The 14,596-nt window shown below is 46.7% G+C and overlaps 1 protein-coding gene across 1 annotated transcript in view; it reads left to right on the top strand.

The window, feature by feature from the left end:
* NAE1 (NEDD8 activating enzyme E1 subunit 1) overlaps window positions 1-14,596 on the top strand; it is a 107,801-nt gene that overhangs the window by 20,884 nt on the left and 72,321 nt on the right. The window contains exon 5 of the mRNA XM_033941031.1: window positions 1,760-1,831. Coding sequence (XP_033796922.1) covers window positions 1,760-1,831 — 72 coding nt within the window. The remainder of the gene's footprint in view (window positions 1-1,759; window positions 1,832-14,596) is intronic.

The following is a 14,596-nucleotide window of genomic DNA, read 5'->3' as shown; positions in this document are numbered from 1 at the left end:
CCCTGCGCCACACACTCCCTTGGTGTGGGTAATACTTCTCGGCCTTCTGGTTGAGATTGTGTAGGATCCAGTGTATGAGTACAGAATGGTCCTTTCATGGCCTTCTGTCCAAGAATAACAACCTGTATAGTATTGGGGCTAGGGGGGAGTTTAATGCCCTGCCTTCCCTCCTCCCCCACCCCGCAGTGGTGAGACAGAAATATAACATCACCAAAACTAGAGGATTAAACCACTTGCTTCAAAAGAAATGTTTTAAATTATTTTTCATTTTAATCAAAATGATGATTTTGCCTGTAGTTTGCTACCAAATGAGTATGCTGCCAGTTTATGTCCAAGGGTCTTTTTATAAAAAATTGAATGGGATTCTTACAAAATTATTTGGCTAGGTAAAACTGCTAGAATTGCTTTAGTATCTTTGCAAAAATCACAATTGGCGGGGGTGGGGGGAGGGGGTAAATTTTCCAAAATTTTATAGGTATCATCAAGCCTTCATATTGCGTCAAGGTATCTATTGGATCCTTCCTGAACTCATGGAGAATCCACCAGACTAGCTGATATTAGAGAGTCACCTCATATTTTGAGTATTAAGTTGCCTAGAATATATAAGGACACTAGTATTCTTTTTTCCACCTGGATTACATTAAAATTTATTAATAATTTAATACCTACTCCAATACAACAATCCACATATCAATCTCTATGGTTAAAATCCAAGATACAAATTGGGGAGTCTAAAATCCTCTGGAAACATTGGCTGCAGACAGGCATACGTACTTTAGATGATGTGATCTCAAATGGGAAAATGCTAAATTTATTGCAACTACAACAATCATTCAGTATATCAAAGTCTCAAACTTATAAATGGTTGCAGTTGAAGCAGGCCATTCAGAAGGGATTCCCTGATTGGCGCAACTTAAAAAATCAGTATAGCATGCCGGGCCTATGTTTCCAGACAGATTTGCAAGGGCACCAAGTAGTACAAATTAATATATGAATATTTGAATAAAAAACCTAAAACAAGCCTAAAAGACATTTGGAGCATTGAGATAAAGCAGCAGATTTCTGCCACTTAATGGCCACGGATTTGGACTTGGAGAATGAGATGAACAGTGTCAGCATCCATGAGAAAAACCTATTTTTTTTTTTTTTTTTTTGCTACATATAATTTTTTGGACCCCAGTTTGTTTACAAAAGGTGGACAAATCAAAGTCTAATAGATACTGGCATTGTCATCTTTAAGTAGGGACACTGGATCATTTGTTGTTTTATTGTCCCTTGATATTAATAGGATACTGGGAACATTGATTCCATTGTTCTACGATGTGGTCATATGTGGGACATTGTTGAAAGCTAAAAGTCCATTAGACAGGTATAAAAGCAGACTTCTTATAATTATGACAGGGGTTGCCATACAAATGATCACCAGGAATTGGAAGAACTGGGACAGGCTAAATTTTTCCTTTTGGTGGGGAACTTTGTGTCAATGTTATAAATATGAAAAAATGAACTCAGAAATATTGGGCCATAATAAAATATTTAAAACAATATGGGGCCCATTAGCGGAATTTGTCAAATCAGATTAATTGTATAATCTTTTAATTCTTATTTGTTTTTCACACACATCCAGAGGGTGGGAGGGAGGGGGGGGGAATATGTTTTGTATTGTATTATTTGATTAGATGTAAGTGCTGTTCTTTATATTACTTGTTTGAAAAAAAAAAATTTTTTCATTTTTATCTGTGTATATATTTTAAAACAGAATCGAGCTCAGAGTGTCATGGAACTTTTGCAAGAGTTAAACCTTGATGTCTCGGGTAATTTTGTGGAAGAGGTAGGTATCCTTTGATTTTACCTGTCTATTGTGTTATAAGTGACTAAAATCGAGGCAAGGTTCCTAGCATTATATTGAGTTTCAAAGGGGTTTAGCTGACAGTTTTACAGGCTTGGGGTTAAATATGGAAATTCTCATCAGGTCCAACTGGTCTCCAGTGAGAGAAAATTCACAAGTTAATTAAGGTTTTTATTTTCTAGTCTCTTAAACCATCAGCTTACCAAAACTTTTGTGCTGACCCAGTTGGCAGTATAAATTACCAGAACCAGAAAGTTTCCAATTTACCACTTTGATCTTTAATTTTAAAGGAGGAAAATGTTTAGAGCAGAATATTCAAAGGATTTAAGCTTCCAATAGAAAGATGCTTCTAAGTTTGCCTCTTTGAAAATTTACTAGAGTTGAGTGCCTAAATACATATTCAGAATGCCACTAAACTCCTAAATTTAGGAGCATAAAAAAATACTGTGTTTCCCCGAAAATAAGACCTACCTCGAAAATAAGCTCTAGCATCATTTTTGGAATTGGTCTTAATATAAGCCCTACCCCAAAAATAAGCCCTAGTCCCAGGATTTGTCAGCAATTCTTCATCCCCGCCCCCCCACCACGCAGCCGAACCCCTGCTGACCCTCCATCCTTTCCTCCCCGCCGACCGCGAGTGAGCCCTACCTTCAACCAAAGCAGCATCAGACCGGCAACACTCTAAACAGGCTGCTTGGCCTTGTCCATCAGGGATTTCACTATGCCGCGTTACTGATGACATCATCGGTAACGTGACTGAGTGAAATCCCCGACGGACAAAGCCAAGCAGCCTGTTTAGAGTGCTGCCGGCCCAAAGCTTCGGTTGAAGGTAGGGTTCGTTCACAGTCGGTGGGAAGGGAAGGATGGGGGGCGGGAGGGGTTCGGCTGCACAGTGGGGATGGGGCGGGAGGGGTGCTCAAGGGTTCTGCTGAACAATGGATGAGAGAGAGGGAGGGAAGGATGGATAGATAGAAGCTGGGCAATGGTTATGTTGCATGAGGGATGGGAGGGAAGGATAGAAGTTGGGCAAGGCTATACGAGGGATGGGAGGGAGGGAAGATAGAAGCTGGGCAAACATCTGCTGTACAGGGGGATGGGAGAGAGGGGAGAAAAGATGCTGCACATGTAGGGGAGAGAAAGGAAAGAGGAAGAATTGGGGTAAAGGAGAGGGAGGGAGATATGATCATGTGCATACCCTGAAAATAAGACCTAGTGCCTTTTAGGTGGCAATGGGGCGGACTTAGGGTGGGGAAAAAAATGTAAAGAACTTAACACTGTTTTTCGGAACTAAGCTCATATATCTAGGCAAATGAATGGCAGGCCTAAATGTATAACTGATGAGGTCCTAAATTAAAATGAAAATTTAGGGCACACATTTAGGAGTCTAAATTTTGTAGCTCAGCTTTTTTGACATATTATCATTCTGAGTCTTTTAAACCCAGGGTTGTTGCTGTGCTGCCTCTTGTATGAGAAGAAAGTGTAATTGTTACAAAATACAGATATCCATGTTTGAAAATAAGAGTTTTTAAAAGCAGAAATTTGGATTTCATTTTGAATGTATTAGTTGGCTTTCCAAATCTGAGCTCAAAGTACATTATAGACAAGTCCAGGGTATTTTCTTACCACATAGGGTTTATAATCTAGTGCTGGGGTAGGCAATTCTGGTCCTCGAGAGCCGGAACCAGGTTAGGTTTTCAGGATATCTACAGTGAATATGTATGAGATGGATTTGCATGCACTGCCTCCTTGAGATGCAAATATATCTCATGCCTATTTATTGTGGATATCCTGAAGACCTGGCTCTGGCCCTCGAGGACCGGAATTGCCTACCCTGGTCTAGTGCTTAATGTTCTAACATTCATTAGCATGATAAGTGCAAGTTATTGGTAAATAGGCCCCTTGAGAATAATTTGACTAATGCTAGTCCCAAGATTGTACCAGACGCAATAGAAGAGGAAGTGAGTTGCCCAAAGTCACAAGGAACATCAGTGTGTGAAGTATTTATTTGTATTTGTATTTATTTATTTATACCCCGCCTTTCCCAAGGCGGGTCATGATAGAGTACATACACAAACAGAATTACATACAGTACAACAAATCGAAGATCAATAAAATATAATAGTAATAATGCAAAACCTCCTAAAATTATAAAGACTGCCAACGCCTCGCATCAAAAAACTATAAATCAAAAAAACTGTAAATCAAGTAGACGCTGAACTCCCCCATTGCCCCAGGTACATTAGGTAGATTGTGAGCCCGCCAGGACAGATAGGGAAAAATGCTTGATACCTGAATAAATTCATGTAAACCGTTCTGAGCTCCCTGGAGAGAATGGTATAGGAAATTGAATAAATTAAATAAATTAACCCTTGCTTTCCTGTTTGACCAGCCCACTGCTCTAACCACTAGTCAAGGTATTATCATAAAAGGGGCTCATGTTGTTTGAAAAATCATACAAATACAAGAGAGAAACTATAATTATCCCAGGACAAGCAGGCAGCATATTCTTAACGCATGGGTGACGTCACCGACGGAGCCCCGATACGGACACTTTTAACTAGAAAGTTCTAGTTGGCCGCACCGCGCATGCGCGAGTGCCTTCCCGCCTACGGAGGAGTGCGTGGTCCCCAGTTTCTTCGTTTCCGCGGAGCGAAGAAGACGCATGTGTTTTCAACGGCTGTTGAAAAATCAGTTTCTGCCTTCCCGCTCGCATAATTTTTCATTTTTTTTTCTCTATTTTCCCTTCGGGTTACTTCTCTTTTTATTTTCCAAAAAAAAAAACTTGTCGAGTTTTCTTTATTTTTTCAGGCCTGCCCCGGCGGGGCCTGTTGCCATCATACAGGCCTCCATCTTCGATTTTGCGGAGGCCGTGTTTCCCTTCATGCCCCCTCAGCCGGGCTTTAAAAAGTGCCAGCGGTGTGCACGCCCGATCTCTCTCACTGACCCGCACAATTGGTGCCTGCAGTGCTTGGGTCCGGATCATCGGGCTGACACCTGCACCCGCTGTGCTACTTTTAAAAAGCGCACATTGAAAAATAGGCAGATCCAGCAAAATATTCTTTTTGGTACTGGATCTGCCATGGAACCTGCCGCGACGTCGACGGCACCTCAAAAGTTGGCACCGACTACTTCGACGCCACCGGATCCTTCTTCAGGGTTGCTGGCCCCTGGTAAGCTGGCTAAGAAGCCTTCCACTTCCCTTGAGCGCCCTCCTGCCACGGCTGCGACTCCGGTCCTCCCGGCACCGCGCCGACCCCGCAAACGCTCTGCTTTGATATCGGTAAGTGCCTCGTCATCTGCCTCCTCATCGCCGGAGCGTGGAGCGGCACCTATGGTACCGAAGAAGAAAAAGCGGTACCAGTGCCTCCCCTGGACGACCGCATCACGGCCATACTCCAAGCCCAATTGCAAGAGCAGCTGCAGCAGCAACTCCAGCACCTGTTGCCGGCGATGTTGGCCCCACACCTTCCGGTACCGGACCGGTCCGAGCCTCGCCCGATCCCATCGGTGTCGACCCCCTCAGTACCGCTTAACACTTCCATGCCAGTGCTCTCGGCTGAACCACACCGTTCCCAACCTACGGTGCAGGCCCGCTCTGATACCGACCCTTCCCGGTACCCGGAACGGCACTGGTCTTCCTCTCCCGGTACAGCCTCGGTACGCTCCGGCAAGTCTCTCTCCAAGACCCGCCATGCCGAGCCCTCCACACCAACATCCCGCCCTGCGCACCCTGACATCAGGGACCCAGACTATGGGAAGAATCCCCGCCCGGTACCGAGGAAGACGCTTCGTCGACATACGAGGAACCCTCGGTGGCTGATACCGGTTCAAAACCCGAACAGTCCTCTTTCACAAAATTCCTCAGGGAGATGTCGACGGCTCTTTCCATTCCCTTAGAGTCCGACTCTAAAAAGTCCCAGGCTTTTCTCGATGCCCTAGACTTTGAGCAACCTCCCAAGGAATTCCTTAAGTTACCCGTCCATGACATCCTACGGGAAACTTTTTACAAAAACTGGGAGAACCCCCTCACTGTCCCCGGGGCCCCTCGCAAACTGGATAGCTTGTATCGGGTCATTCCGATCCCAGGGTTTGACAAGCCTCAATTACCCCATGAATCTCTCCTGGTGGAGTCCACCTTAAAAAAAACTCAGGGCTCCAGTGTCTATGCCTCCACCCCTCCTGGCAGAGAGGGGGAAACTATGGATAAGTTTGGCAAACGCCTTTTCCAGAATGCGATGCTGGCCAACAGGGCAAATAATTACACCTTCTCCTTCTACATGAAGCATCTGGTGCAACAACTCTCCTCCTTACAAAAATACATCCCTGAACGTAAGGTCCCCCTCTTCCAACAGCAAATTTCCAGTCTGCTCCAACTCCGGAAATTCATGGTACGCTCCATTTATGACTCGTTTGAGCTGACCTCTCGAGCATCTGCCATGGCTGTTGCCATGCGGCGTCTGGCCTGGCTGAGGGTTTCTGACCTCGACATCAACCATCAAGACCGCCTGGCTAACGCACCTTGTCTTGGTGATGAACTCTTCGGGGAGTCCCTGGACTCAACAACCCAGAAACTCTCGGCACACGAGACCAGGTGGGATACTCTGGTGAAACCTAAAAAGAAGACTCCGCCTGCTCGCCCCTACAGACAGCAGTCTTCCTACCAGCGCAGGTTCTCGGCCAGACCTCTCAACCCGCCACAACAGCAACCTCGCCGACCTCGTCACCAGCATCAAACTCAGGCTCGCTCCCAGTCTCACCAACCTGCCAAGCCTCTCCCTCCGTCAAAACCCTCTCAGGCCTTTTGACTTTTTTCTCCAGGGCATAGCCAGTCTCCCACCATCATTGCCTCTTCCTCAGCCTATCGGAGGACGCCTCCAACTTTTCCTCAGCCGTTGGGAGGTCATCACATCAGACCAGTGGGTCCTCAACATCATTCGCCACAGCTACTCTCTCAACTTTCAGACTCTTCCACCAGACAGTCCTCCCAAAGAGTCCACTTTCCACTCCTCCCAATCCTCCCTCCTCCTGAGGGAGGTCCACTCCCTCCTTCCTCTCAACGCCATCGAAGAGGTACCCTCAGACCAAAGGGGTCAGGGATTCTACTCCCGCTACTTCCTGGTTCCCAAGAAGACAGGAGACCTCCGTCCCATCCTCGATCTCCGGGACCTCAACAAGTGTCTGGTCAAGGAAAAGTTCAGAATGCTCTCCCTTGCCACGCTGACACTCTCTTCCTTTCATCCACTGTCTACCCTCTCTCTGCCCCTTCTATATGGCATCTTCTCTCCTTGTATTCCCCTTCCATCTCTCCCTACACCCCTATTATTCTGGCATCCTTCTTCTTCCCTTCCCTCCTTCAATGGTCTGGCATCTCTCTCCTCTTCTTCCCTTCCCTCTCCCACACCCCCATGGTCTGGCATTTCACTCTCTCCTCTCCCTTCCCCCCACTTCAATCAGCATCTGCCCCCTTTCTTTCCCTCCAACCCAATTCCATCCAGTATCCTTCCCCCTTATGTCTCTCTCTCCTTTCCCTGCATACCAATTCCATCAGCATCTGCCCCCTTTCTCTCCCTCCACCACCCTTCTTTACCACCCTGACCTCCTTTTTCTCCCTCCACCACCCTTCTATACTCCTCTCTCCCTCCGAACCAGCAAGGTCCCATGATGACTGCTTCTGTTGTCTCTGCCTCTGGAAGATGTAAATGATGTTGGAGGGAGTGGGCCGGCAGACACAGGGAATTGCAGCAAGGTTCCGCAATTCCGGAGGCAGAGGCGGCAAATGCAGTCATCGTGGGACCTTCCTGCACTTCAGTGCGGCTGCTGACTCTGCTTCAGAATAAGTACAGCAGCCGTGCTGAGGTGCAGGTGCCATTTAGAGCAGCTTGGAAGGTTCTGGATCCAGCCGGCTGTGTACCCCCCTAGGGCTGGCACCCGGGGCGGTCTGCCACTGTATGAAGGGACAAAAAATAATAGAATGGATAACTTGACCAATTTAGACATGTCATACAATTATAACCACAAAAATACGTCATAAAATGTAATTCTAAACTCAAAAGACTCCAGACGAAAAGCATACTATAGAAAGGAAACCAGAAAAGACCAAACCCATAGTACTAAGATCCAAATGCTAAAATCGGACATGTCCATTACGAAGAGACGTGTGAATCACCGCTAATTATAACGAGTGAGTCTTTAAAATATGAGACGGAGACGGTAGCCAGACCTGGTGAACGGAAGTGACAAATACTGGAGCCAAAACCAGAGCACCGTGATGAAACTTGAATATGGATACCTTGCATTTCTTGGCGTTGAAGCCCAGCTGTCAGGTAGATGACCAACGTTCCAACAAAAACAGGTTCTGCGTCATACTATCGTGTAAATCGGAGCCGCTCACTATGTTAAATAGTTTGGCGTCGTCGGCGAATAGTGTTATTTTACCTTGAAGCCCCTGAGTCAGGTCCCCTATGAATAAGTTGAAAAGGAGCGGTACTCCACTTGTCACTTCTGACGTTTTAGAGAGGGTACCTTTAACCACCACCCTCTGAAGTCTACCATTGGCTATTTTTTGGGCTTGCGAGCTACTTTTAAAATGACCAAGTCAAAATGATCTACTAACAATAAAATTTTTTTTTTTTTTTTTTTTTTAAATATCTTTATTCGTTTTTACATTATGCAAACAAGTGTACAATAATTCAAGTCATACTATACATTCTTCACTTGAAACTCTACATTCATTTTATACCATAAACTATCTCCCCTCCCTCCCTTTCCATATATTACCCCTCATAATGTCATAAAACCCACCCATCTCTCCTCCCCCCTACATATATTTAATGGGGATAAATATAATTATTTATTTATTATAATACTCAATTAATGGTCTCCACACCTCTTTAAATTTCTTATAATAACCTCTCTTGATTGCCAATGTTTTTTCCATTTCATACACCTGACAAACCGAACTCCACCAGAAACAATAATTCAATCCTCTATAGTCTTTCCAGTTATGTGTTATATGTTGGATGGCAACTCCTGTTAAAATCATTAACAGTTTGTTATTATTTGATGAAATTTGACTTTTGGCCCTCATAGACATTCCAAACAAAACTGTGTCATATGATAGGGACACAGGATTCTCTAACATACAATTTATTTGACCCCAGATCAATTTCCAAAAATTATTAATAAAAGGACAATAAAATAATAAATGATCTAGAGTTCCAGCCTCAAGATGACAATGCCAACATCTATTAGACTTAGAGCAATCCAATTTTTGTAAGCGAACAGGGGTCCAGAGTGCTCTATGCAACAGGAAAAACCATGTTTGCCTCATAGACGCAGACATTGTACATCTTATCCTCCAAGACCAAATACGTGGCCATTGAGATGCATTAATTTGATGCTTAATCTCAATGCTCCAAATATCTCTAAGTACAGTCCTTGGTTTTTTATTTAAATATCCAGATAATGTTTTATACCACTGTGCGGCCTGGTGACCCATAAAATCTGCCTGGAAGCATAAGAATTCTAGAGTAAAATGAGTATTTAAAGACTTCCATTCAGGGAACCCTGCCTGAATAGCCTGCTTCAATTGCAACCACTTATAACTTTGTTTTTTATTAAGTCCAAATTTATGTTGCAATTGTGAAAACTCCAGCAGCTTACCATCATTAATAACATCATCTAAAGTACGTATTCCTGCTTCAATCCAATCCTTCCAGACAATCATAAAACCGCCTATTTGTATCTTGGAGTTCAGCCATATATTTTGACAAGTAGATTTTTGAATAGTAATAGGAGTTAAGTTGTTTACATACTTTAATGTTGTCCATGTGTCCATTAATATCCTATTGGTTTTCCTTATTCTAGGCATTTTAATGCTAAGCAGATGACGAAGCCTGATAGGAGACATGAGCTGCCACTCCAACCATAACCAATCTGGAAGCTTCTCCATGAGTTCTGGGAGGACCCAATACATACCTTGGCGCAATATATAGGATTGATGAAACCTATAAAAATTTGGAAAATTTACCCCTCCCTCCTCAATTGGTTTTTGTAAAGTCACTAGAGCAATTCTTACAGCTTTACCCAGCCAAATAAATTTACTAAGAATATTATTTAACTTTTTGTAAAAAGACCCCTGAAAAAAAACTGGTATCATTCCCATTTGATAACAAACCACAGGCAATATCATCATTTTGACAGTTTGAACTCTTCCCCACCAAGATAAATGTAAAGGATTCCATTGCTCACATACCGTATTTTCACGCATATAACGCGCGCGTTATACGCGTTTTTACCTACCGCGCATACCCCTCGCGCGTTATATGCGTGAGCGCGGTATACGAAAGTTTTAAAACATAGTTCCCACCCCGCCCGACGCCCGATTCACCCCCCCAGCAGGACCGCTCGCACCCCCACCCCGAACGACCGCTCGCACGCGCTCCCACCCCCACCCGCATCCACGATCGGAGCAAGAGGGAGCCCAAGCCCTCTTGCCCGGCCGACTCCCCGACGTCCGATACATCCCCCCCCCCGGCAGGACCACTCGCACCCCCACCCCGAAGGACCGCCGACTTCCCGACAATATCGGGCCAGAAGGGAGCCCAAACCCTCCTGGCCACGGCGACCCCCTACCCCCACCCCGCACTACATTACGGGCAGGAGGGATCCCAGGCCCTCCTGCCCTCGACGCAAACCCCCCTCCCCCCCAACGACCGTCCCCCCCAAGAACCTCCGACCGCCCCCCAGCCGACCCGCGATCCCCCTGGCGACCCCCACGACCCCCCCACCCCCCTTCCCCGTACCTTTGGTAGTTGGCCGGACAGACGGGAGCCAAACCCGCCTGTCCGGCAGGCAGCCAACGAAGGAATGAGGCCGGATTGGCCCATCCATCCTAAAGCTCCGCCTACTGGTGGGGCCTAAGGCGCGTGGGCCAATCAGAATAGGCCCTGGAGCCTTAGGTCCCACCTGGGGGCGCGGCCTGAGGCACATGGGCCCAACCCGACCATGTGCCTCAGGCCGCGCCCCCAGGTGGGACCTAAGGCTCCAGGGCCTATTCTGATTGGCCCACGCGCCTTAGGCCCCACCAGTAGGCGGAGCTTTAGGACGGATGGGCCAATCCGGCCTCATTCCTTCGTTGGCTGCCTGCCGGACAGGCGGGTTTGGCTCCCGTCTGTCCGGCCAACTACCAAAGGTACGGGGAAGGGGGGTGGGGGGGTCGTGGGGGTCGCCAGGGGGGTCGCGGGTCGGCTGGGGGGGCGGTCGGAGGTTCTTGGGGGGGGCGGTCGTTGGGGGGGAGGGGGGTTTGCGTCGAGGGCAGGAGGGCCTGGGATCCCTCCTGCCCGTAATGTAGTGCGGGGTGGGGGTAGGGGGTCGCCGTGGCCAGGAGGGTTTGGGCTCCCTTCTGGCCCAACTACCAAAGGTACGGGGAAGGGGGGGGGGGGGGTCGTGGGGGTCGCCAGGGGGGGCGCGGGTCGGCTGGGGGGGCGGTCGGAGGTTCTTGGGGGGGGGCGGTCGTTGGGGGGGAGGGGGGTTTGCGTCGAGGGCAGGAGGGCCTGGGATCCCTCCTGCCCGTAATGTAGTGCGGGGTGGGGGTAGGGGGTCGCCGTGGCCAGGAGGGTTTGGGCTCCCTCCTGGCCCGATATTGTCGGGGAGTCGGCGGTCCTTCGGGGTGGGGGTGCGAATGGTCCTGCCGGGGGGGGGGGATGAATCGGACGTCAGGGGGGGGGGCATCAGGCTTTCAGGATGGGGACAGACCTTCAAGGGGGGACAGGCAGACCTTCAAGGGGGGACAGGCCTTCAAGGGGGGACAGGCAGACCTTCAAGGGGGGACAGGCAGACCTTCAAGGGGGGACAGGCAGACCTTCAAGGGGGGACAGGCCTTCAAGGGGGGACAGGCAGACCTTCAAGGGGGGACAGGCAGACCTTCAAGGGGGGACAGGCCTTCAAGGGGGGACAGGCAGACCTTCAAGGGGGGACAGGCAGACCGAAGGGAGTGAAAAAGCTATAAAATAAACCCACTAGCGTGTCAATGTGTTGAGAGGAAGAGGTGGTCAGGGAAATTCTGCTGAGAAAACTCCGGGTCCATTTCCACCCCCCAGTTACCCTAGTCCACTCCACTCAACTGGTTCACATACTGAGTGGGTCTTTGGGTGTTGTTCCTGGGATCTCTTTCAGTGGTTTGTCAGTATCTCCTTGTGGTCCAAGGAAGGAAACTTTGTTAACCTTAGCATTGACCTTCAGAATATATTTGTAACAGCGCTGCTTGTGTGGCATTACCGTAGGCTATGTAGTGATGGAAAGAAAAAAACAGACCTTTGCACATTTTTGCACTAGGTATATGGTATAGGTACCGTATATAGGTATAGGTATTCATGCACAGCTACCGTAAGTCCTTGTGAAGTTACGGTAGCTTGTTCTTTCTGTATTTGACATCTAGCAAGGTCTCTGTTTGGAAGGAATGATTTAAGTTATGGTAAAAGCTGATAGCGTTGCTGGTTTTAAAAAGGTTTGGACAATTCCTGGAGAAAAAGTCCATAGTCTGTTATTAAGACATGGGGGAAGCGTCTGCTTGCCCTGGATCAGTAGCATGTAATGTTGTTATTCTTTGGGTTTTGACCAGGTATTTAGTGACCTGGATTGGCTACCATGAGAATGGGCTACAGGGCATGATGGACCATTGGTCTGACCCAGTTAGGCTATTCTTATGTTATGTTCTCATCTGTAGGGGCCTTTGTTTTCACTTCTTATTTTAATGTATTTTTTTCTGGAAACTTATCAGTGTTTTTTATAATGGGAACAAAAATTGAAGAGAATTACCGTAATGTGTGTGGAATGGGGGGGGGGGTTGTTTAACTACCATAATTTCTTCAGCTAAATACCGGTAATTCAATCCACCTCAACCAGACATAGGAGAACTCACGCACCATTCACACACCCTCCAACCAAACACGTGAAAAGAAAAAAACTGTTCATTCTTATAAACAACCTTATAACTTTTAATCTAGAGTTAGTGAGTATGAATTCAGCAACAAGAACAGAAACATGTTAATTCTTATAAACTATAACATTAACCGGTAGATCAAACGAAGTATGGAGGACAAAATAATCTAAATACAGTTACCGTAATTACGGTAAAGTTGTAAATAAACAAAGTTTACAGGTTTATTCAGACATCATCATCACAGTCATCTGAATCCTTGAATCCATCAAAATCCGAATTGTCATCATCGTCATTAAATAAACTGAGCATGGCCTGCAGACGATCCTCGTTTATTTCCGAAGTGATATCGTCATCATCGTCATCATCATCATCATCATCGCTGATATCCATGTTGTTGCCTCCTTCCGCTGCACTGGTAGTAGCCGTAGTGTCATTGGTTTCATAAACAATGCCCGCTTTTCTAAATCCGTTTCGAATGGTATCTGGTGTTATTTTGTCCCATGCTGAAGCCACCCACTTGCAGACTTCTGTGAAAGTTGCCCGCTTCTGCCGCCCCGCGGGTGTGTACTCGTGCGTGCCGCTCTGCATCCACTCGTCCCACTCCTTTCTAATAAAAGTCTTGAATGGATGATTCACTGCGATATCAAGTGGTTGCAGCTTACACGTCAGGCCTCCAGGTATCACAGCGATGTGGGCACGAGTAGAATTAATGTAGGCCTGAACATTTTTTTCTTTGTGGGCAGCCATGGCATCCAAAATTAACAAGGATTTTTTTGCAAAGAATCCACCCGGTCTTGCCCTAAAGCATTTATCTACCCACAATCTCATTACGTCGCAGTCCATCCATCCCTTCTTGTTGCAGTGCACAACCACACTGGTGGGCAGCTTTTCACGGGGCATAGTGACCCTTTTGAAAATGAGCATGGGCTTTAACTTAACCCCGCTAGCTGAGCAACCAAGAACGACTGTAAAACACGTTCTTTCATGCCCAGTTGTGGTGATGGCAACAGATTTAGTACCTGTGGGGGCTATGGTTCTTGTTGCTGGAATGTCGAATGCCATTGGAATTTCATCCATGTTGATGACGTCCTTTGCAGTGATGCCAAGTTCAGATATTTCTTTGGCGACAAAGTCACGGAAATCAATCAATTTTTGCTGCCAGTCATCTGGAAGTCGCTGGCCAACAGTTGTTCTCATTCTAACTGATAGTCCGTTCCTTTTCATAAATTTTGAGATCCATGTGAAGCCAGCTTTGAAGTCGGGTATTCCTCTTCCATTGGCAAGTAGTTTTGCCTTCATCTGAATCGCAACAGTAGAGACTGATTGATTTTGCTCCCTTCTCGCCAGAATCCACTGCTTCAAGTCATCCTCCAGCTGAGGCCATTTTGGTTTGGGCCCACGACGTGCCCGTTTGCGCGGATTGCATTTCTCCAGTTCCTTCTTATCTTTTCTCCATTCACGCACCGATGTTTCTCCAACATCGAACTCTCTCGCTGCGGCCCGGTTGCCTATTTCCTCAGCTTTCGCAACGACTTTAAGCTTAAAGTCTGCTGTATATGACTTTCGTCTCATTCCTGCCATTATGGCGGTACATTTCAATTTAATTGATAAACTCTACTACCAGGTAGATAAATGCAGAATACCAATCTGAAGAGATCAAATTAAAATGTGGGCTCTACATGCAGCATTAATCTTTTATAGGCTTACCCAAAGGCTGAGATGCTGTTGTATAGTCAAAATAGTATTCACTGGGCAAATTACAAGGCCAGATAGAGGGGGGCCACAGCCACGTGGTGAAAAGCACA

This window comes from Geotrypetes seraphini, chromosome 4 (assembly GCF_902459505.1).
Source record: "Geotrypetes seraphini chromosome 4, aGeoSer1.1, whole genome shotgun sequence".
Classification (NCBI taxonomy): Eukaryota; Metazoa; Chordata; class Amphibia; order Gymnophiona; family Dermophiidae; genus Geotrypetes; species Geotrypetes seraphini.
Note: the sequence above shows the minus strand (reverse complement) of the source record. Positions and strands in the feature narration are given on the sequence as shown.